Source organism: Catharus ustulatus, chromosome 1, assembly GCF_009819885.2.
Source record: "Catharus ustulatus isolate bCatUst1 chromosome 1, bCatUst1.pri.v2, whole genome shotgun sequence".
Lineage (NCBI taxonomy): Eukaryota > Metazoa > Chordata > Aves > Passeriformes > Turdidae > Catharus > Catharus ustulatus.
In genome coordinates, this window is record NC_046221.1 from 97,675,058 (window position 1) to 97,699,158 (window position 24,101).

At 36.2% G+C, this 24,101-nt stretch overlaps 1 protein-coding gene across 1 annotated transcript in view; it reads right to left on the bottom strand.

Annotated features, from left to right (window-relative positions):
- Positions 1-24,101, bottom strand: part of LOC116997754 (dynein axonemal heavy chain 5-like) — a 148,842-nt gene that overhangs the window by 97,238 nt on the left and 27,503 nt on the right. Inside the window, exons 26-41 of the mRNA XM_033062842.1 lie at positions 23,265-23,468; positions 21,369-21,449; positions 20,881-21,285; positions 20,617-20,735; positions 18,828-18,964; positions 17,627-17,789; positions 15,049-15,160; positions 14,592-14,720; positions 12,977-13,176; positions 12,720-12,873; positions 10,230-10,496; positions 9,906-10,034; positions 9,290-9,505; positions 7,495-7,641; positions 5,741-5,913; positions 2,734-2,912 (exon numbers count right to left, since the gene is read on the bottom strand). Coding sequence (XP_032918733.1) covers positions 2,734-2,912; positions 5,741-5,913; positions 7,495-7,641; positions 9,290-9,505; positions 9,906-10,034; positions 10,230-10,496; positions 12,720-12,873; positions 12,977-13,176; positions 14,592-14,720; positions 15,049-15,160; positions 17,627-17,789; positions 18,828-18,964; positions 20,617-20,735; positions 20,881-21,285; positions 21,369-21,449; positions 23,265-23,468 — 2,815 coding nt within the window. The remainder of the gene's footprint in view (positions 1-2,733; positions 2,913-5,740; positions 5,914-7,494; positions 7,642-9,289; positions 9,506-9,905; positions 10,035-10,229; positions 10,497-12,719; positions 12,874-12,976; positions 13,177-14,591; positions 14,721-15,048; positions 15,161-17,626; positions 17,790-18,827; positions 18,965-20,616; positions 20,736-20,880; positions 21,286-21,368; positions 21,450-23,264; positions 23,469-24,101) is intronic.

A 24,101-nucleotide genomic window follows, 5' to 3' on the forward strand; every position in this document is an offset into this window, starting at 1 on the left:
CCACAGACAAAAGGTTTTCTGAAGCGTATCTACCAACACTTTTCAGGAACAGTGATGAAGTATCCCTGGTTAGCTACTCATGGGCAATTTCAACACTGAATTAGATATAAGAGAAAACTTGAAAATTCATCTTCCCACTTGCATCCCTGATACTTCCTCAGGTTATCTCTGGTCCAGTTCAGGTGACAAGTTGTATCTGAATCTATATTTTGGTTCAAATTTGAAAAACAAAACTATCAAAGATCAAAGTCCAGGCTTTGAACATATCAGTTAGATCATCTGCCTATGAATTTCTTAAGTCACACAGAAATACAAAACAGATGGAAACAGGGAAACAGGAAGACCAAACCTCAGCTCTGACCAACCAGAAGAACTTCAAACCATATTTTTATAGTATATATACGATATTAGTTATCTTGTACTTTTCTATTTCTTTTTTCTGAAGATGAAACTTCTTGTCTTTATAGAAGAAGTCTGGAAACATGCCTGCAGACAGGACAATACCACCTCTCCCTGCCTTTTTTCTCCTCACTGCTAAACCTGCTAATGTCTGATGACATGACCCACAGCACCAGATAAAGTGAAAAGTTTGAGTGTGGAAACACTAAACACTAGAGCACCAAGCCTATCACAGATGTGGAACTCTGAAAAATTTCCCACTGTGAGCAATGAAATATGTAATATGTTAATGAGAACTTTCTTATCAGTCAGCATGAAAGTGCTTCTACAGCTGAAAAGAACTATCCTTCTTTTCCATTAAAGACCTCATGTGCAGTAAAGAATCTTTATCTGAACTCACTTTGCCCTTTGTATTAAATCAAAAAGAGTTCATTTCCTTCCCTAACTTCAGTATATCCACTCTTTAAGAAATTGCAGATATTTTCTTATTTATGTCTTAAGACATAAAAAAGGTAATTACAAGCCAGGCCCTTCCAAGTCCAAAACTCACTTCAAATGTCCCTTCACAAATGAAAGCACCAATGATTTGTGTACGAACAGAATCTTGTTTTACTCCCAGACACACAACAGCCATAGGAATGCTGAAAAAACCCACCCTTTTCAGGCTCTTTTCAGCTGGATCTATTATCTAATTCTCAGACAAATTCTCTGAGAAGCAAGCTATGATCCCACTTGCAAATTTACTGAAGTAAGCAGCCACAGGCATCATGGTTGCTTGAGCAGTTCTATAAACATTTTTTCTAGCTCGTATTGAACACCAGCATGCCATTAAATGAGGCAGCCACAGAAGGACACATTACACAATATTACTTTGCTTCTTTAGCATACGATGACAATACTACATGAAAAATGGTCAGCTTATAGAAAAACAACAGAAAAAGAAAGCTGAGCCCTAAAACTCCAAACTTGTGCTTTAAGACACAGAACTGTGTCCAGTTTTAATAAAAGACAGCAACAACAAGCTGCAATGATCACTACTGCCTCAGTCTGAAATAGGAAAGGATAAGTGTTCAGGATAAAAAGACAGAAAAAAGGCAAAGATACAAAACTAGGTGTCTGAACCGACAAAAGTCACAAACAGTTTAATACAAAGAAGTGAAATCACCATGGAGTCAGGAAAAGAGGTGTTCACATAAAGAGATACAAACATTCTCACAAAAGGAGTAGAGCAGAAGACAACAGTGTGGTGACATCAAAGACAAACCCACTGCAAAGGAGAAACAAAGGCTGACATCTCCCTTGCAGACTGATGACTGCAGGTACAGCAGCAGACCCAGCAGATGACTGTGCTTGGCATTATGAGCACACTCAGATATCCCAGGTCTCTTCTGTCTAATAACAATGAGCAAAATAAACCTGTGACACTAAAGGTCTACACAGACGATAAAAGACGTGCAAGTAAAACTTGGCCCAAATCTGTGGGGGTTGCAAGACATGCTTTGAGAAACTTGTGACCTTAATTGAAGGTATTCACATGCATAGGTGGTTCATTTTCTAGCTCAGAAATGTTATTCTGTTTAAAATATAGTGGCCAGCTTTGCTGGCTTCTAACTGGAACTACCTATTATCCCCAGGTTATATTTTAGCCTTCAGGAGATATAACAACAGTGAAACTTTTGTTTATGATACCTTATGTTATTGTTAAAAGCTCATCACTTACAGAAAATGGTGGTGTTCTGTGGTCTGTCAGTCCATATATAAAAGCAGCTTATATACAATAAACCAGACCATTATAATGAAATCTACACATTTGGGATCACTAATCACTAAACTAAATTCAAAATTTTGCTAATCATGAAGAGTTATCAGAGTTTGATCATGTGTAATTTACTTGGTTACAAAAGAGTCCTATAGTTAAATAAGACCCTGCAACCCCTTGCATATTTCCCTGTCTTGCACAACACCATTAAGCTTCACATTTGATTGTCTTGTTCAACACAAAAATAGAAAATAATAAATATAAATCCTCTCCACATGGAATGGGTGGGACAGAGACATTAAAAATCCCCCAAAAAGTAGAAAGGATTAAAAGGAAAAAAGAAAAGAAGACATAGATGTGAAACACCACTGAAGAATATTCAAACAAAAAAGTACTAGAAAAGATGCAGGAAGAAAGAGGGGAAAATCAAATAAAATCAAATATTAGGCAAAGTTCATGAGTGTCTGGAAATAAGAGGAAACAGAGAGGAAAATGCCCTCCACATTATTGCTGACTTACTACTGAAGGGGCAAAACCTTACAACTCTGAAATGAATAAAGCAGGTATTTTCTTACCTTTATAGATACGACCAAGTCCTCTGTAGTCCATTTGGTCTGAACAATTGAAAACAACAACATACTTTCCCAGGCATTTGCCCATGTCTTTAGTTGTCTCTGTTTTCCCTGTCCCAGCAGGTCCTGCTGGTGCACCACCCATACTCATGCCCAGGGCCTGTGCTAGAGTGATATAACACCTAAAGACAGAACAAAGAGATCTGTGAATCTTTTCCTACCTAATTTCCTAAAATTATTTACTTGAAGTCCATCAATACAATCACAGTAGATGTGATTGAGCTGGGAGGGGGTAGAAATGTATTTCCTCAATCACTCCCTTTGCACACTGTGAAGCTGAGTTACCAGGACCAGCTTTGCTCCACCTGCAGAAAAGCATCCATCCAGCACAGCCATGACTGCAACAGCCCAGAAAATCCACAGGTCAGTTCTAAATGCTGACTACCAAAATACCGTAGTATTGTGATTTTCTCAGACTTTCATACACCCTTCCTCCATTACAGCCTATCCTGCAGCACCCAGAGCCACTGGATTTCTGCCTTTTCCCCCTCCCTCCTACTGCCTCCTCAGAGCATTCACAATGGGCTCTCTGATCTGGCAGCAGGAAGGTAGGGAGACTGGAAGCATGTCCTGTTCCTGACATTTCCATAGCAGCACACCAAGCCACAGCAGTGCCACCAGTCATGTGAGGTCTTTGAGTTCCAGCAGTGCAATGGAGAGCGAAGATTGCAATGGAAAAAGAGGAGGAATCCATGAGTCCTATGATCAGCTTCAGCCTCTATCCTGGGTTGAGATCCTCAAGTTCAGGTCTCAGGCTTCCCAGATGGTGTTGAGATTACTGAAGGATGTAAGGAAGCCTGTTGTTCTAACCTCCAATGCTCCAAAATCACAGCAAACACATTTTAGCACTATGAAACTCAGTAGCTTTGTGATACATGTGGGGAGATACAATGGGCACTGGAAAAAATCCCAAATGATAGCACCTAGTATGACTTCTTATGAAACAACAGAATACCCCTTCTAATATAATAGCAGTAAGAATGCTTTATGACCTTATTATTCAGTGATCAGTTAAAATGCTATCAGTTAACACATAAAAAATACCATTCCTAACAATTCTGCTACTGAAAACGAGGTAAGGAAAAACTGAATACACAGCACAAGTTCTAGATAGACCCTTCACTTAATTTTTGGTGCATGCCATGACATGGACTGTGTCTGTATAATGCGTAGGAGCATTCCATTTCAGTGCCATTATCTTAATGCAGTGTCCTACCAGCTGTGTGTATTTGTCATGTGCTTAGGGAATCTCTCTGAACATGAAATCATTAGCCAAACAGGACTTGACTCCAAGCTGATTAATGGAACAAAGACACCATTGCCTGAAAATTTTCAGATCAGACAATTCCACACAGCAGTATTATAAATACTAAAATGGAAAAAACCCACAAGGGGAATAAAATGTGTTGTGCAACACTGCTTAGTGTTTCCCATGCTAACACTAGGAAACATCTCTGCTTCAAATACTCTTTCATGTGACAGTGGGTAGCCTCCAATCCCTGCAGCTTTGTTTGGCTCTCCCAGGTTTGTCAAAGAGAGATACGCCTGCTCTTTCTGTTGTTATTATTATTACAGTTTGAACTAATTTAAAAGGCTTGTTTTCTCCAGTCATGTCACCCTGTGCTAATTTTCAATTTTGAGTGACACAGCACCTCGTAGAATCATTATATATTCTATGTCCAGTTCCAGTCCAATTCCTGGCTCTGCACAGGACAAATCCAAAAACCACACCATGTGCCTGAAAGCTTTGTCCAAACATCTTTTGAACTCTGGCAGGCTTGATGCCATAACTTCCCTGGCTGCATTTTAATTCTGTGAACAAATTTTGAATGACATTTTCTTGATACTGGCTCTCCTGGTGGATAAAAACATTTTCAGTATGTTTGTGTTGCCATAGCCACTAATCAACTGCATGTGTACTGCTGCAAACAAACCTCCATCTAACATAGGAACAGTACGGTGCATTACATAGAACTTGGGACATGTGTGTCACTTATTAAAAGCCAGCTATTCACATGGAGAGGTTCAGCTTTCTTAACTAGCTCACAGGGAATATTTTCTGTTCAGAAATAGGCAAAAATCTGAACTTTCATTAATAAATAAAATCTAGTAGCATAAAGAATGCAAAGACAATTCCAGTATTAACTCAAGACATGGCTTTGAGCAAACTGGTCTAGTGGAAACTATCCCAGTCCAAGGCAAGGGCATTGGAACTAGATGATCTTTAAAGCCCCCTACCAACCCAAACCATTCTGTAATTCTAGAAATGATTGAACACACTAAGTATTATGACATTCATATCCACATATAAAAGAACAAGCTCTGGTGTAGGAAATTCATCTGCCTCTTGCCTATCTGAAGAACCAACCAAGCACTTTAGGAAAACAGGCATCTAATGAAGTTTATACTGCGCTGTTTAACTAACACTCTAGCAATAAAAACTTCTCGTAATGATTGTCCAGAATTTTTTTGTGTTTGTAGTCCTGCAATTCTCCACAGGCCTTGCTTAAAACCATACTGGCAATAATTATGTGATGCTATGTACTGAGTTAACTGTTTTTTCCTACAGGGTGATTTCAAATTAATCACTTGCTGTAATTCCAAATTCTCATGCAACTAATGCAACTCCTTGCTTACTGAAAGCAGCAATATATTGGTGTTTAGATTGACTCTGTTTAGGCTGGTGAAGTGTGCGATGTTCAGGCATATTTACCTTGAGAATAAGTAAGTTTTTCAATGCCCATCACAGCTCAAATAGCTCAAGCAAACACTCAAATTCAATCTGCTTCCAACAGCTGAATATATAAGCACTGGCCTCTGCTGTTCACCAGCGATATTGCAGCATTGTTGTGCAACCTAAATAATTCTGACTCGTGAAAGTTAAAAGAATAAAGTAAAAGGTATTAAATTTTAGCTCCAGTACTATGCACTTCATTCCTTTCATAAATACCTGTCAGTTAAGGGGGTTATAACAAGCCTGTCTGTACAGCCTAAGTATTCATTGCAGTAGGTGAACTCTACATCAGTGATTTTGATAATGCATTTATCCAAGTCTTCAAGAAAATAAAATCGAGACTGTTTTTGCCATTCAAAATCAGATGGAGATTTAATGTTCATACGGACCTATTATGGAAAAGAAACATCATTAACACAGAAATGAATCAGTAACAAATTAATCTTAAATTCCATACAGAAAAAAAATCAAAAAGTCTACTTCATATAAATTCATGACCTTGAAGAATAAGCACAGAATCTGTCAGGAGTCAAGACATCCAGAATTATCTTTTCAAACCTGGTCTATGACATGCTGTGAACCTTCTGTCCACTTTGATTTTCCTCTGATTTGGGCACAGAGGTTATGAATTGTGTCTTATAGAGATACTGAAAAACAGTCATGGAAAACATAAAAAATGAACAATGCTGGCTGTCCTGCATGGTAACTGCACCATTACTCACAGAAATACTAAATTGTGCACAGTATTTGAATACGTTGTGGAGATGTCTGAACACTTGTTTATTTGGGTTGTATTTTTCAGTATGAACTTGCCACACCCATATTTAGATTTGTGGTAATTAATAGATTCATTATTATTGACACAGGATCTCAAGACCAATGCCTCTTACAGGAAATGTTGCCCTTGTTATTGGCCTTTCAAACATAGTGTAAGGTGAAGAGGAGGTTCTGGAATCTCAGCCACTTCCCTCTCCTTTATCTCAATCACTAAAGGATGCTTTTAGCAGAGAATAGAATGTTTCAAGAGAGAAGGCTATTATTACATATACCACTTATGAACCCTTTCCCCAGTTTTGGACTTGCACTTGACTTTTTATTTCATATACAGGACCTACAGATTTAACCAATTTTCCATAAATTTATTATAATATGACATTAAATTAATTAAGAAAATAGTTCTGGAGATAAATGAAAAATTAAAAGGCAGAGAATAAAACCCCATGCTTTTCTTAGAAGCCAGTAGTTTTCTTTCTAGACTTCAGTACTTTTCTTTATTGTTTTCTATTATCTTTACATATGCACTTAATTTTTATCTTCTTAACATATATGCATAAATTAAGCAATCAGTATTGAATCAGTATGGTCCTTTACATCATTCAAGCCCTTTGGAAGTTATTTTACTTCCATTTTTATAATTATGCTTTTATCTATTCAACATACTTATCTAAAGGAAGCCTGATGCAAATCAATTATCAAAAATATCAAAATATATCTTATATTTATCGTTTCTATCCTCTTCAAACATAAGAAGCCTCACTGCTTTTACCTTTGAATAACTATTACCTTACATTAAAATACAGGTTGGATCAGAAATCACAAGATTGACAGGAATACTAAAGGTAGGTTTTTTACATTCAGATTTCAATCAAATAATGCATTAAATCTTCAAATTGAGAAGATAATTTAATTTTAAAAGTTAAACTCTTTTGCTCACGGTGAATTTGTGCATGATGAGTATAAACAACATTTAGAGAACTAAAACCTAAACCTATGCACATACCTATATAAAAATTCACCCTTCTCACTGCATCACATCTATATTAAATCAAACTAAATCTGATATGCTCTATCACAGCAGTAATATCAGAACTACTCAAAGAGAATAGATTCTAAGTTTTGCTTATAATTTTTTTATATGTGCAAGACCTTCCATACAGAAAGTCCCTTGTTGGTTTTCCAAAAAAGCTTACCAAATCATCAAAGATATCCTTCTGGTGCACATGAATGGTGATTAAAGTTTCATATTTTGTGCGCTCCATTCTTGTCAGATTGTGTGTTGTCATGTCAATCAAATCATTTAAAATTTCCAAAAACTTCTGATTTGTTGTGTGCATTACCTTTTCCAGAAGCAAAAATGATCATATTAATAGAAACACCATTTGTTCTTCCAATAGTTAGAATTTTAAAAAATTTAAAACAAAATTTGAAAACATCCAGGGTTATAATAACCATATTCTGCTTTGTATTTATTAGGTCTGAAATCCTAAATTCGGATTTGCAGGCTGTCTTCCATTCATGCATTCTCACCCAACAGAGTACAATACGGTTATATCTAGATAAACAGGTCACACGGTAAGATTTTATTCCAAGACTCTTGTTCCTTTTACTATACATTACATTTTCAGCTGACTGCATCGCTGGATACATTCAGAACTATCAGTCAATGATTTTGGGTAGTATATATCAACTCAAGCTGTATCTACACTTAAGGGCAAACAGGAACCTGAAGACCTGTCACATCCTTTAACCAGAGGAGGGGGGAAATATACTATAATTTTAGATGCTGATGCTAAATTTATTTTGTGGTACCAAATCTGTTACAAAGTTTCACAAATACTGACTATACAATTCTGACTTATGTAAATAGTATCAGCCTCTGCCAGTGCCAGTGATGCTCCTGGTACACAACAAAAAGCACAGATATTTAAGAAAGAGCAGCTAATTTGTACCCCTATTCCAAATGTGTGACAGAACAATCACACTAGTTTTCCGTAAATACATGCAGAGCCTAAAACTCACAGAGTTTGCTGAGAAAAAAAAATGCTAAAAACATTGTTAAAACTAACAGAGAATTAAATAACCTTCACACCCTCCAAACACACACATTCAGTTCAGCCCAAAAAACCACAAAAGTTGTTTTCTCATTAATACAAAAGAATCTTTGTACCTAATTATTCTATGAACTAAAGTGGACTAAAAGCAGGTTTATGCCCTTTTTAAACTTTGAACAAAGCAGAAAATACACCAGTACATGGTTTTCTCCATGGTCTATGCCCTTACTTTCATGTAGTATCAAAGTACATCATGGAATTTGCCCTGCATTTGCTTTTATGGTAGGTTGCTGTTACTTGTTCTTCGTTCAATCTCACTATATATCCCTAATTAATGGTGGTTTGCAACCTATTAGTTCACGTCCTCTCCCTCTTCTTTCATAGATTCACTATTAGGAATAACACCTTGGCTGTTAACAGCATCCTCTCCATATGTTTGAGATTCAACCAACACCTCCTGAAACAGATTCTATTCTTCCCCTTCCCTAAAAAAAGAGCTCATCAACTGAAGGATGCAATATATTTGGATAGAGTAGACCAATACCCATAAAGCACAGTTACTTCCCCAAAGTTCAGGAGCTCTTATTTCTTTCCAAATTTGATTTTGTGAAGGTAAAAGGATAAGATTCCCCAGATTCCCGAACTAAGAAACTGTTCCTTCCCAAGATGATTGCTCTAAAAAAAAAAAAAAAAAAAAAAAACAGAGAAAATTGCAGGATTAGGAACAATTCTGAAGCACATGCTGGGGGATAATGAGGAGGTGTGACTCCTTAACACATTTTTTATTACTCTGTTTTCCTGTTAGTTTATTTTTTATTCTGGATAATTAACTAGTACATTGTGCTTTTCCCTACATGTTACTTTTAACTTTTCTCAATGTGTACTGTTACAAACAATGTGTTTCATAAATCCCCCAAGATTCATTAAATACTACCTTTTTGTCTGTTTTGGTACTGTTCAGTGCCTTCTCTGCATCTCTGGTCCAGATAATTTGAATTCCCAGAAGTCCTATTTGTGCAGGAAACATTGCCTGAAAGTCATACATCTTAAATTCTGAATCGTTAATGGCCATTGATGCCTGTCTAATGATGGTGTGGATTGTTTTCCTAATCCCATTCAGCAGCTGACCTAACCAGAATTCCACATTGCCCTGAAATAAACAAGAAAGTACTCTTAGAGAATTAGTTTATGAATAATTCACAAGGAGTAAGAGCTCTACGTGACTTTTTTCCCAGTCCTTCATATTCCCATTTCTGTACTTGTTATTCTCTAATTTTTAACAGATTCCTTTCCTCTTTCTGCTCCACTGCCCTTCTGGAGATATGTGATGGATTTGGCACTTCACAGCAGTACTGCTGAGAAAACAGGTAAAGCAATCGTTACAAACTGACACAAATGTCCTATCCCTTCTTCTCTTTGCTCTTGCTGTTCACATTGGGAGGTTTTCATTCAGCTAGTCAAATAATAGCATGATGCAATACGGTTGGCCTCTAAAACATAAATCTACTTTAAATCAAGTCATGAAAAACTGCAATATATACTTTCATTACCTGAGCTAAAACTGGTTCAATAATATTGACCCGTTCTCCTTCTTGAGATTCAAACAATAAAATCTGGTCGTAGTTTTTTTCATGAAATCCCACTCGGTTAACATTGTCAAACAAACTTAATAAATGTGTCTACAATAGAATCAGAAAAAAAAACCTCCATAAACTGATCTGATATGTACATTCTATTACTTTGTCTTTAAATGCTGTATTAGAATACTCTGTAACTAAAAGTGACAGAAATTCTCTCAAATAAACAACAAAATATGCCATGGTCTTCACTTAGTAGTATCAGCCATAAGAACACTACTGCTTTATTATTTGTACCTGAATAGTGTGGGAATCAGATGCTTGACCAAGGATTTCCAGAAGAGCAGGATCAGATACAAAAAAAAATCTTGGAAATATTAATCGTTTTTTTTCCAAATAGCCAGTCAGTGATTTCTGACAGATTTCCAGCTGTTCCAGTAAATGTGGTAGCAGCTGTGCCAAAGTCTCATCTCCAACACAGCACTGCACAATGTTTGATGTTTCATGGGCTCTCTGCATAATTCTCTGCCATGATTTATCAATGTTCTGAAATCTTCTGGCTTCCTGAAGTACATGATAAATGCATTAGCTTTTCCTCATGTTTGTCATATTCTAAAAATAAAATAATTCTATCAGACAGGGTAACACTTTAATATTTCCCATGCTGCTCAAGTCTTCTTTGGAGGTCTAATGTACAAGTATTTACAGGCATCCTTATTATTGACCAGAGTTCAAATCACAAGAGAAAAAGTACAATAGGACAGCTCCAGAAATGTCTTACTTCATGTTGAGCACCAGAATTTTCCACATAAAAGCATTCCAACACATATGAGAAAGCTCAAAAAGCAGCTTTCTCAGAAATTATAGTCGTTCTAACAGCAATACACAATGTCATGTAAGCTGTTAGTAGCAACACCTGATGAACAAAGCCAGTATACACAGTCTGAAGCTGCCCCACTTGCACATTACGTGTTGTAGATGGAAGGAGACAAATTCTGAAACTGGAAGCTGAAAAATAAATATTTTTATATACTAGGTATATAGACATTAAAAACTCTTTCTTCACCTACAACAAATGAAATGTTAACAGAATCATAAATTATATGAGAGCTAGAAGAGATCCCAAAAGAAGACCCAATGCAATTTGTCTGTCACAAGCCAAGATCATACGCAAAATATCTATCTGTCTTGTGTTTAGTGATGCTCAATGATGGAGATTTAAAAGCCTCTCCAGGCAGTTTTCGATACTGACAACTCTCTTCTAATATCTAAGCCAAATTAGACATTGAGAACAAGATTTTTTCCTTCCTGTTGAGAACAGCCCTAATATTTTTTAAAACATATCACGTCTTCAGTTTTTCCTTCAAGCCAAACAAGTCTAGTTTGTTGAAACTCTTCTTGTGCCTCATCCTTCCTGGATAGTTCCTCATTCTTACTGCCCTTTTCTATGCTCTCTCAAATTTGTCAGTGTGTTTCTTTGGCCAAAACCACATACAGTATTTTAGTTATTGGTTACTGATGTTTATGCATTCCACTGTTCTGCATTTTGTACACCAGCAAGCTAAAACACATTTTCTGGTAGTACTGTCAGAGACAATGGCAAAAACCTATCAACTACTGTTTTTCCTCTACCCACAAAGCTCCGTGCCCACCCTAAAAATAAATTAGACTTGTTTAACATATTTTGCTCCTAACAAATTCACATTGACTGAACATTATTCATCTCCTTGTTAATTTCCAGATGTTAACAGTTACTTGCTGCAGTATTCATGCAGAAATTGCAATTAAGCCCACTCCTCATTACTCCTCCACCAAGCTGTTCCTTCCCCTCCTTCATCAAAGACAGTCACTACATTCGTTTTTTTCCAGAATATTGGTTCATGTATCTATCATCCTTGAAGAAGTAGCTTTAGCAGTCTTTTTTTCATCTTCACAGGCTGCTTATTGATCCTCTAATAAGCCTCTCACAACATGAACAAAAAAAAAAGTTGTTATCTAAACAACAATTAAGAAAGCTTTATTTAGCTTACAAAAATTAATCTTAATTCAGGATATTGAAACCTTTAATTATAAAATATGTGCCCTGAAATAAAATAATATCTAATAATTTCCCAATAATAATGGTTTTGTTTAGTTACACCATTTGATCCAGCACGACTGAACTGTGGTCTGTTAGAACTGTATGAAAACCTCTCATTAGGAGACACAACAAAAAGGATTATTTTTTTTTTTGCTTTTCTCTCCTGTTCAGATCATTCCTTAGCTCTTGTGCAGCTGCTGCCTTGGAAGGTCATCACTGCCTTTTGAAGAGGTTGCTATGGTTCACACAGATTAGCACATGTTCAGCTCCCAAACCTGGCAGCATGTCTCTGTGGGACTTCATTAAACTGAGTCCTAGCAAGTACAGAATTCATATACAAAATCTGTCATTCTATTATTACAGCTTATAGCCTATAAACCTGTGTTCACAGAAAGAAAGGGATATTTGTACATATGGCAAAAGCAATAAATCAGTTTCATGCCATTAAGCAGTTCTGAGCCCTGTACTAATTCAGTAATATTGCACGCTGACAGGAATATTTGAGCTTGAATTACAAATAGTTGTGTTCCTGTAGGTTTCACAAAATTCTAAGCAATTTAACCAGACAGATCCTAGTTTGGCAAAGTTTCTCTTGAGCTGCCTATGCACAGCCCACAAATCTTATATGAGCTATATGCACGGGCAAACAAACTCTGTGATGTGGCTAATCTCCTGATACAACATATTATTATCATACATCAATATACCTGAGGTAGTTGTTTTGCAATGTCCCCACCAACAAACACAGCTTCAAGGTAAATCCAGAGATTCTGTACAGTAATCCAGTTTTCTATTATCTCTGCAGTATTGGTCAGCTTCTGAACCCATTGTTGTATAGTGGACTTAAATGGTGCATTATACCTGCATGAACATGAGTTAAAGGCAAGAAGAACCTAAGATGGTAATTGTTTACCCTGGGGGTTGATTAGATTTATACAATATGTACATTTATTTAGGTTTGTACCGGTTGCTCATCAGCGACCCCAGCACCATGATACTATCTTCCACCAATGCTATTTTCTCTGATGTATCTGAACCTTTCAGAAGAAGTTCTCCTCGAGTTTTGAACTGGCTGAAACTGAAAGCATGAGTACTCCATTCACTGATGACATGCTTCAATTTTTCTTCAATATTCTTTTCTTTCACAGCACTGATGCAGATATCCTGTGTAAAATTATAATAGCAAATTACATTAATCTAAGGCTATTATAAAGCATAAAGACTATTAAAATATATTAGCTAGATCCAGGTCTCAGAGTAAGTTCAGGCTAATGAAAATAGACATTGAAACATCACAAAGTTATTATATTTCAAACAAGATTATATTACAGTACCACTTGTAAGAGGTACACTTAATGGGTTATACTCCATCTTCACTACTACTAGCCTCTCACACACACAAAATTCACTGAGTCAGTGAATCTGCAGCAATATTTTGCCTCTCTGTATGCATTAATATTTGAAATAAAATAAACTGACAGAGGGGTTTAAAGAAAATACACTGCCAATCAAAATCAATAAACATTCCAAGAACATGGTGTAGAATGACAATGTGCTTCTGCTACTTCTTGAAGACACTGAGGACAGGACTGTCATAAAGCTGGTTATTGCATCAGAGAGAAAAGGATCAACCACTCAGACTGGATCCCAAATTCCAGTTTAGTAATACATCAGATTCTATCACAGGTGTTTCCTGAAGTGTAAGACTGGAACTCTGAACCTTCCACAAGGCTTAAATTCTTGTCCGGGAACTGGATACAGCAGAGGTTTGATTTCATGGTTTTGCCTTAAAAATGCTCATTTGTGGAACAAGACAAAACAAGTCACTACTCTGGAAATAATAGAGATTTAGCTAAGTGAGCATGGAACTGAAGTTAGAAACTGTTGGGGTTTTACTTCTTTAGCTTTAGCTATGCTTTGTTCTTGTAAAAGGTAACAAGCATGAAGCTAAGGCACTTGCTAGATAACTTCTGTCCCCAAAACAGAGGAGTCAACAGCTTCGTAGCTTGTGCACACTCCATATGCCTTCTCATCTATCTGTGCTCTTGTGGAGGGTCACTTTTGAAATACTAAACAACTTCATTCTTCTTTAATCACATATCCCCCACTTCTACTGTGTTCCAAGGATTTTTAGTACTTAACATGACCAGTCTTCCATCAACTGTTTTTTTCTCTCTGGTTAGACACTTAAAAGGAAGAAAAAAATATATAAGTAGGCAGACCCTAAATCAGAAGCATGACAGTATCACACTACTCTTAAAACAATAGAAGTCTTCCTATGGAAGGATTAATGTAATACCATCTATATATTTAAATCTTCTTCAGAATAAAAGGGAAATAAACTAACCATCAGTGCCAATACCAAGTACCAAAGTCCACTTTTTCAAAGGAATTCTTCAACTAAAACAAACTTTTTTAATGTTACAAAGCTGACAGGAAACATGATTTCAAAAGCACCAGATCACAAGTCAATAATTACAAAAAAAACCCACAAAAACAAATCCAAGAAAAAAAAACAAAAAAACAAAAAAACCCCCAAAACAAAACAAAACAAAAAAAACCCAGGAAAGTAAATATACCTCAATATCTTCTTTACGTTTTAGTAAAGGGGCATCCATGACATTTTTTAAAGTGAAAGTTTCAGAGTCAACATCAAAATGATGTCCAGTTACTTGTGCAATTTTTTCCCAGTGTCTTGACAACATTGCCTAGAAAAGTCCATAGGGATGGGGTTTTTAAAAATTGTATTAATTTTATGTCTAGAATGATCACATACTTTTTCACTTCATCTGTTAAACAAATAGAAGAGTCTTGATTTCCATTCTATAAATTTCATTAGAATTAGTTATTCTAATCACATTACAAAGTCTTTTGTTTTATTTTTCTACAACTAAGTTTAACTAGATTTTTTGCTATAATATCTGCTGCTTTTATCTATAAAAAAGAATTATGGAAAACATCTTGCAGTCATATAACATGGCCTTCAACAGAGTTTCTCAAGTGATTCTCATCTCTAAATTATTATACTGAACATACTTTGTTTTTCAGCATTTCAAGCAAAGGACAGCTCTCAGAGAAGTCATCAATTTTTTGTTTCAGATCTTGAAAAGACTGCCATTCCTTCAATGCTTTTGGTAACTTTCGGATTCTTTAAAAAGCACAAAAAGAAAGAAGGAATATTTTATTCTTCATAATCACCATCCACCACTTCATAGTACAATATAGTGTCATTTTTCAATGGGTTGACCAGTAGACTGCAAATAAAAATCCAGTTGCAAGCTGGCAATATTATATATAGTTGGTCATTTGTGACTGCAGACATGAAACACTGCTAAAGACAACACAAATTACACTAGAATGGTTTGGTTCCTATTTAATTTTGAATTAAAGGAAGCCAATTTCATGTGCAAACCCACACCTGAAATTAAGTTCCTGCAGGCTCATTGTTTCAGTAAAATTTGAAAATGCACCAGATCTTGTAAAGAGATGAAAGGATTAAACAACATGTATTTTCCTAGCAAAATAACACACATCCTAAACTAAAACTAATCTGCTCGCAAAGAGAAAAATGCTTCTGTTTCAATCAAACAAGTCTTAATTCATACCTGGTTTGTATGAAAGTATTCAAAGCGAAATTTTCCTTTATGCAGGATTTAAAATGAAAACAAATGTAAAATGAAGAACCTCTTGTACTGTAAATTGTCACTGCCCTTCTCACTTCTAAACCAGTCATGCCAATTTTCATCTGCCAAAGCTATGGACCAAAGACTGACAGTAGTTCTCTTATAGCTCAATTCCAGAAATTAAAAGTTGCATAAAACCTGCCCCTAATGACAAATTCCTTCAAAAAAATTCTCCATTTTTCACAGTTCAAAATCAGACAGATCTGTCACACAATGCTGGAACATGTGCAAATTCTTCACTGCTTGCTGGTAAGAGGCAGATGAACATATGCATACTGTCATGGCACTACAATAACTGCTATAGTGTTTCATCTTGAATCCAACAGCAGATAGCACTAAATATGCTGGAGAAAAGCATTGCAGAAAATTTATACTCTGCCTTGTATAAAGAAGGTTTTAAGTTCCTGGATACTTCCATCCTGAGACTTACCAACTAACGTCTAATATACTTGTCTGGGGATGGCTATTAGAAATGGGATCTTTTAGGCTGGTAACTAAAATGGCAATTAAAAAAAAAATTCAAATAACTTTTCCTTTTGCCTTAGTCTCAATAATATCTTCTAAAAGGAAGTTCCATGAGTTACACATTATGTTAAATAAGTACTCTATTGATCAGGTTTACATTTCTGTCCTAAATTTACTGGGCATTCTCTTTACACTGTATTACAGTAAAATGTAAAGGGAAACTTCTCTCCAGCTGTTATTACAAACATCTATAATACTCTCTTAATATTTCTCCTTCTTATCTCCAATTGTATTTATTTTTACCTACAGTTTTTTATTTTGATTTTTTCTTTCATGATTAGAAGTTTTCTCTTATAATACTATTTTTAAAAGGTAGTAAAACAAAATTACATTAAAGAATTACGCATATCTTTACAATTAGTCTAAAGCAGTAACTGCACTTCCAGCATCCCTGCTTCTTTCATAACACAGCATACCATCTTAGTTATTTCTGTGAGTATCCCCTCTATATTGCTTCCATTTCTCTGGCTTTAAAGAGAATAGCTTGATGCAATAATGCTAGTAAACTGCCAAAAGAAGGATAGCACTAGGTTGGAATTTTACTACAAAAAAAACCCAACACTTACTGCCCATTTGTACCACACTGCTCCAAATATAGCTCAACACTTGAGAGGAAAAACAAAAATGACACACATGAAATTTAAAGAGAAATATATAAATGAAAACTATTGCTGTGTAATAACTTCCTTCAGGCCTGTGGAGAAGGAAAGTCCTGCAGTAAAATATAATTAACTACAGGGAAAAATATGGTGCATATTCCAGAATTCTACTGAAATGAGATGAAGACTTGCATTGCTCAAATGCAGAAGTACATATGTTTCACATACACTCATTTTTACTATTCTTATTTTTTAAAAAGAGGTTGGATTGTGTTTGGTTTTTTGGGTTTTTTTTCAAATTAATGACTAAAGGACAGTTCAGTCAGTTTTTTGTGGAAAACACAATTGCTTAAAACTTCATAAATAACCCCTCAGAGTTTAGCATGGCTATGTACCCTTCTTGAAATAACAATTACAATTTTCACAAATGTGCAGAAGAGTAGGTTCAAAATTCCGTCTAATACCATGGACTAACAATTAATCAGTTGCAAACAAAATCTCTGAGAAGGTACTGTATAAGATCAGTTTTGAAAGTTTATACTTATGACTACTCTGGCACAGGTCTGTGCACCTTGTTCATTAAATAAGCTACAGCCTACCATGTCAATATACCCCAACAAGCCTCAAGTGACTCACAAACCAGCTGCATGTTGCACCATAGTGCAGTTGTGCCCAACACTGAGTATGGGATGCACCAACAATCTTCAGCCCCTTGGAACAACTTTCACGAACTAATTAAAAAACAAAGCTAGAAATAAAAATTGCATGTACTTCAAGGAAAAAGAAAAAAAAAAAAAGATAACTTACTTGCTTTGAAAATCCAGAAGCTCACTGTTAATTTTTTCAATATTTAAATCATTCCAAAGCATTTCATTGTATCTGTCGATACTAGAAGTAACTGCATCATAAAGACTGTAAAGTTTCTGAAGCAAGGAAAGTTCACGCTTAATTTTGTGAAGTTCAGGATACTCTGTTTCAAATTTTAAAATTGGAAATTTGTGTGTGTTAGATATTCACATCAAATGTATTCATGAATGTAAGAATCAATGCATTTCTAGTAATGTTATTTAATGAATGAATGAAATCAGACTTGCAGTTTTCTAGATAGTGTCTAGGAAGACAAACTTGCATTTACATTATGTAAGAACAACAGATTTTGATGCACAGTAATTGTTTAGATTGCTGATTTTTTAAATCAATATTCTTTTGTGGCAGTAGATGTAATCTTACAGTTGAGGGAGACAAGGCTGAAAAAGTGGATGAAATGGCAACAAAACAATATAATTTTAGACAAGAACTATGTCAATTTACACTCTTTACTTAAGATGCAGAGTTTAGGATGATAGGTGTGCTTTAAAATGAAATATATAGAACACTTTAGACAATAGAAGTATTTAAAATGGACATCCTTAACAGAAATGTTTTATTTACTTTCTGTCATATCTTTTGGAATTCCTAGTAAAATATACTTGGATTTCTACATATGTCCTCAGACAGGAAAATATACTCAATTTAGTATGCACAAATTAAAGTGCTTATCATACATTCTGCTGTAGTTCACACCACAGTCTTCCAAAGGAACTGTGTCTGACTAGGAGACATAAGGACATTACAGATCAGTTGCATAGCCCAAGGGAATTCATTATGCAACTGGAGCAGAGACAATTTCAGTACTTTGGCAAAGTGTTTCCCAAATTTGTACAGAGCAGAATTTGTAGTGGCAGGAGATGTGCTTAGCTCTGAACAGAAAAAGGAAGAGAGTTAAGCATCTGGACCCTGAGACACACAGAGCAGTGCAGTATTTTTCCACCTGATGTTTATGTATGTGCACATCGAGAGCCAGTTTCACCCAGTCGCCTTTCTTAGGAAAGACTACAATAATTTACTGCAAGGAATTTTTATGCAAAGAATTTTTCTGCATTTTTTCTAAACTTCCATGCATTTATCACAAATCACAAGAAAATTTTAATAGCCTAGAAACAGGTATCCTTATCCCCTGAGAAACTACCTGTGATGGGAAGACCAAATAATTCTTCCCCAGCAGAAAGAGAGAGGTACTTCCTCCACAGTTCATCAAATTTGGCTTGAAAGATCTGTAATCTGTCACTTGCTTCATGAGGAGGAATATTGTCCTTGTTGGGGCCCCTGTAAAAACCAAAACAAATTCAGTGAAATTGTCAACCATACAGGTTTCACGAAGAAGCACAACAGAACCCAAACCATACTTAATGAAAATTATGTAATTTTTTTTCAACATTTTTTCTGTAAATTTTTATAAGATACTAAAAGAGAAAATGCAGCACATATTCAGTGTACCGAGATTACATATTCAATTATCCTTAAAAGAAAGCCCAATTTATTTTCTAATAAAAAAATTCATCTGTGCTACCATACATCTCACAAACAGCTAAAGATCTGCAAATATCTTATCTTTGTTATTTCCTGTTTCTTCTGTAAAATGAATTTTAATAATTATTGTCATTTAAATTTTAGAAAGGGGAATATAGCAGATATAGAAATCAGGAGTGAAAACTGTGTAGTTGGCATAAAAACCGTAATTAAGTAATCAGAAAAATATGAGAAAAAAATACCATTTTGCCTAATGAGCACATCAGTAGGACTGGGTGCAATTCCCAGATCTTACACCTGGGACCACTTCTTGGCCACATCATAATATTTTTGGATGAGAACTCTGTCATCTTCTATTGTGCCACGGTTATTTCTAGAAAGAATCTCAGGCAGATGGGCAGAAAGCAGAACAGGCTGGCTGTTTGGCAAGGGAAATGGGACCAGGAGATAAAAGTGGAAACACAGTCAGCAAAGGCAGCCAAGGCATGATCCCATGGAACCTGAGCAGGAAGAGCAAAGCCCTGGGGGTGGCATTCAGGTTCAAATGGTGGTGCAGGTCTTTAGACAAGTTGACAGAAATTACACAGGACCAAGGTCAAGCAGGAAAGGGGAGTAAGTAATTCAGGGTCCAGGGGAGGTCTAGGGAAGGTAACCAGGATGAGACACAGTCCAGTGGGAGCCAGCCTGCCCTGAGGTCAGCCTCAGGAGTGAGCCTGTGCCTTGGGACCCATGTTCAGCTCAGCAGGGTCCAGGGCCAGGTGCAGACCCAGCTGTGGCAGTGCTGGAGCTGCAGTCAGGGACCAAGCAGTGAAGCCTCAACTTAAAAGAATGGGGTGTCAGCCTGGCTAAGGCCTCCCAGCAGGGCTGCGTGGGAGTCCTCTGTCCCCAAAGGAGGAGGGCAGCCCTCAAAAGTCAGGTATTGCCCTAGAACCATAACAGATCACAGCAAGCCAAATCCTTTCTTTCCCTGTTGCTACTGTAGGAGTGCCCAATGAGCCACAAATATCCCACAATTTACATCTTCAAAAGTGTTAAAGTAATTTTAGAAGTAAGGTTGAGTAAGGCAGTGAATTTGGAAACACCTAGAACTGGTATCTCCAGTCCCATCCAAGACGCTGCTTTAATTTTTACCGCTAAATATCTCCCAAAATGCTTTGTTAAGACTTAAAAAAACACCTTTACATTTTGACCTGTATTGAGAATTTATATTTTCCTTAACCTATTAACCCTTATGGAATATCACTGACTCCAGCACTTAAATTACAGAAATGAATCTTTGACGGTAAGACTGTACACCCACCCTATATGTTAATCTGAAATCAGGTCTATTTACAGATGTAATATATAGAGTGATGCTATGCTGTGTTTATTTTCTGAAGCTTTTTAGATACAACATTTTCTAGCAATCACTAATGAACCATAATTGTATTGCAATGCAGGTCACCTACTTTTCATCATATGCTTTATAAAATCCTGCAGTATCCATTTGGAATTTTTGAACACCTCTCAGTAAATCTGCTTTCATGTCTGGCTGTACCTTCAGCAGCAAGTCCTCAACCCGTCGTGCCTACATGCAGACAAAGAGAAAAAAACAGGCACAAAAGAATGAATGCAGGAAACAGAAGAATTAATTAAGTAAATAGATTTGTTCTATCATTTCAACATTAAGAGAGCAGATAATAATGATTTGAGAAATAATACAACTACAATACCTGTGTGTTTAGGTTCTTCCAGGCATAGGCCAATCCATCACCTCTTTCTGTATTTTCATCTTGAAAGAGCAGATTGTATTTATGAAGCACAGAAAACGATTCTTCTATGTGTCCAACTGTCATGTCAATTTTCATCTCATTCTCTCGGATCTCCCTCAGTGCTTCCATTGCTTCCCATACATCATCAAGGTCGTGGATAGGTCTGCTTAACCTCTTGCTAAGATTTTCGATGAATGAATAAATCTCACCCACATCTGTGGAAGACTTTTTATTTAAAGCTAATCCGAATGCTCTTTGTCTTGAGCGGCACTCCTGAATTAAAGCTATTTTCAATGACTCAGTTGCAACTTCCACTGATTGCAGTGCACAATGATTGGGCAGTTCTCTGATTTGCATTTGTAATTGCTAAGAAAAACACAAGTGTTCAGCATTTAATTTCACTAAAAGTCATCCAAACAGTTCATTTTTATTAAACATAAAATACTTACAGAAAAGTATCTGATTTGAGAATGGAATTCAGCCATTGTTGGTTTAGTATCCATAAATTCCTTCAGTTTTTCTTCTGGATCCTACTTAAAAGAAGTTTATTTTAATTACTATTTAGCATTGGTGTTATAATAACCTACAGGGCATCCAGTTGCCTGATGTATTGTACAAGCACAAAACGTTCCCTCTCTAAAAGGACTTGAGATATAAGCATTGATTAGTCTAAGCACAAATTATTTTACTTGAACTGCCTTTCCTGACTCTTATTTTTTGTAGAATACTCTTTAAAGAACTTGAAATCTGTAACTCAAAAACTGACATAGGTCAGGATATCCCTTATCCATCCAAACGTTGCTACAAAATGTACCACATAGCTCCTAAAATTTTGCAGGAAATATTTCCTTCCCAGTCTTCTTTCTGTCTGCAACCCCACAAAATCAGTTCATGTCCTCTAACAGGTATTTAAATGGGAGGAATTGCACTCAGTCATCTCCACTCTCCTGAAATATCATCTTTGGGCTGCAGTTACTAGGTGCAGATGGTCTCCTGGCAATTTGAAGAAAACAGTTTGGTAGGGAAGGATGGATTTAAGGGGAGACAGGGCACTTAACTTGTTGAAGATTGTTAATAGGGAATAGAGCAATGAGCATCCTTCCTTTTCATAAAGTAGGCCAGTCTCCTCAGTGATGAGAAATCAGTGTCACCAGCTCAACAAATGATTCTCAGTCCAATTACAAAGAGATGATTTTCACCCATCTCAGTGACATGGCCCTGCAGTCTGCACTGTGAGATCCCTGAGAACCTGTTTGCACCTCTCTGGCCAATAATGAGTTACCAGCAACAGTTCCCAATGGTCCAACAGAGATCGCAAAGGTGGGAGAAACAGCTTCAACTCCTGAAGAATTTTAACTTTAAGGAGGTAGAATGGTCATTAATTGGCTATTTTAGAAAATTTTAGCAAAAAAGAAACGTCATTCTACTGTATCACCCATCTGATTGTGTCTTTCTGGGTGAAATGACATGCTACCAACAGGTAGTTAGCTCAATCTAGCTCAATCTCAACCAAACTGAGCATTAAGCTTTGGAATCTCAGAAGCCACAAAATGCTCTCTCTCAGCCCAGAAGAGTCAGCTGTGAGAACAGCATAGGGGAAGTTAAAAATAGTGAGCAGTTACAAAAATAAGATTACTCATGTTTTGATTGCATATTTCTTGGTCTTACTAAAGCACCTTTCATAGGTAAGACCAGTAGCTATCCATTCACAGAGCTGAATTCCACTAGTCAGAATGTACACAAAGTTTTATTTCATGATGAGTCTCCTGACAAAACACTCCTCAGAGCTTTACCATTTATGTAAATGTGACTGGACCCACTTCCTAATGAAGATAACTCCATCAGTCCAGATTCACTTTAGCTTTCAAATCTTCATTGCTGAAAGATTTCCTAGATACAGGTTATCTTTTTTCTTCTTTTTTTCTTTTTGAAGAAATAGAAAAGTATCTTTCCGCAGTGGTTACTTGAGAAGAACAAGTCCGTTTAATATCAGGAATAGCTGTGTAGTCTCCAATTTCTAAGAGAATCTGCTCAACTATTCTTTTTCATAACACATGCAGTCAAGATGCAGTGAGAAAGATGTATAAGCATATGAAAGCATAAGCTTGTTTATGCTGCAAAATTCTTTCGTGTTCTTCTATTTTGTTTCTTAGATGCTTTAATTAGTAAAGATTTGCAAGTTGTGGTCAACACAAGAGCAGACAGGAATTATGGATGCATGGATTCTACCATGAAACCAATGCTTCCTACTGAGAACAGACTCCTTATGCAACCAATAGGTTTTTTTTTAATATATATTTAGATTTTATAACACAGAAATGTATTGTATTAAGCATGTACTTAACCTTGTTCCAGGTGTCTGAAAATTCAGAAAAGCTCTTCAGAAGAACCTGTGCTTCAGTTTTAAGAGACAAAATAACTGTATTTAGTTGGATCACCACTTTGTTTACATCCTTATGTTCGATGATCTGCTTGTCTAAAGGTTTCAGTGCCACCATCCTAGTGAGTTTGCTCTCATCACCTAACTCTAAAGCAACAGTTTGTTCAACCTGGTATAAATTTAAGAAGAAAAAAAAATTATGTCCATTAGTTTGCTTGGGATTTTGTTTTTATTTTCAAATTACAGAATGCATAATGAGGCTCAGATAATAAGTACTTCTAAGAACACATAGAAAGTGCAGAGAAATACCCAGAGGGAGACCCCCTGTTCTCAGTTTGGATTTTTACAGAGCTATAGTTCTAGTGTTAAAGCTGAATTTATAAAAAAATTTCATGCAGAGCTCTGTATTAATCATTTCTGAATTACATCAGCCAAATATGCACCATATAAAAGTACAATTGTGCTGTTTTCTCCCCCAATTTCTAAAGTCTTTCTACCTTCTTTAGTGTAGGATTACAATCTATACCCATTTTTGGCCACAGAAAGTCCTGGAAGCAGTGGAAGGCTGGCTGCTTGAAAATAAGCTAACATTCTGCTTAACAAGACAAAGTTCAGTCCATTTTCTCTTAGTTTTTGGATTGTTTTGGAGGGTTTTTTTAAGCCTAATTTTTATTTATTTGCAGCATTTGAACGTGGTTTTCTTCACTGAAATGTGCTGATCTGTTTTTCATGTCATGTAGACAAAAGACAATATTTTTACAAAGACACTTTTCAGCACAGATCTACATACATCTGTATTTTG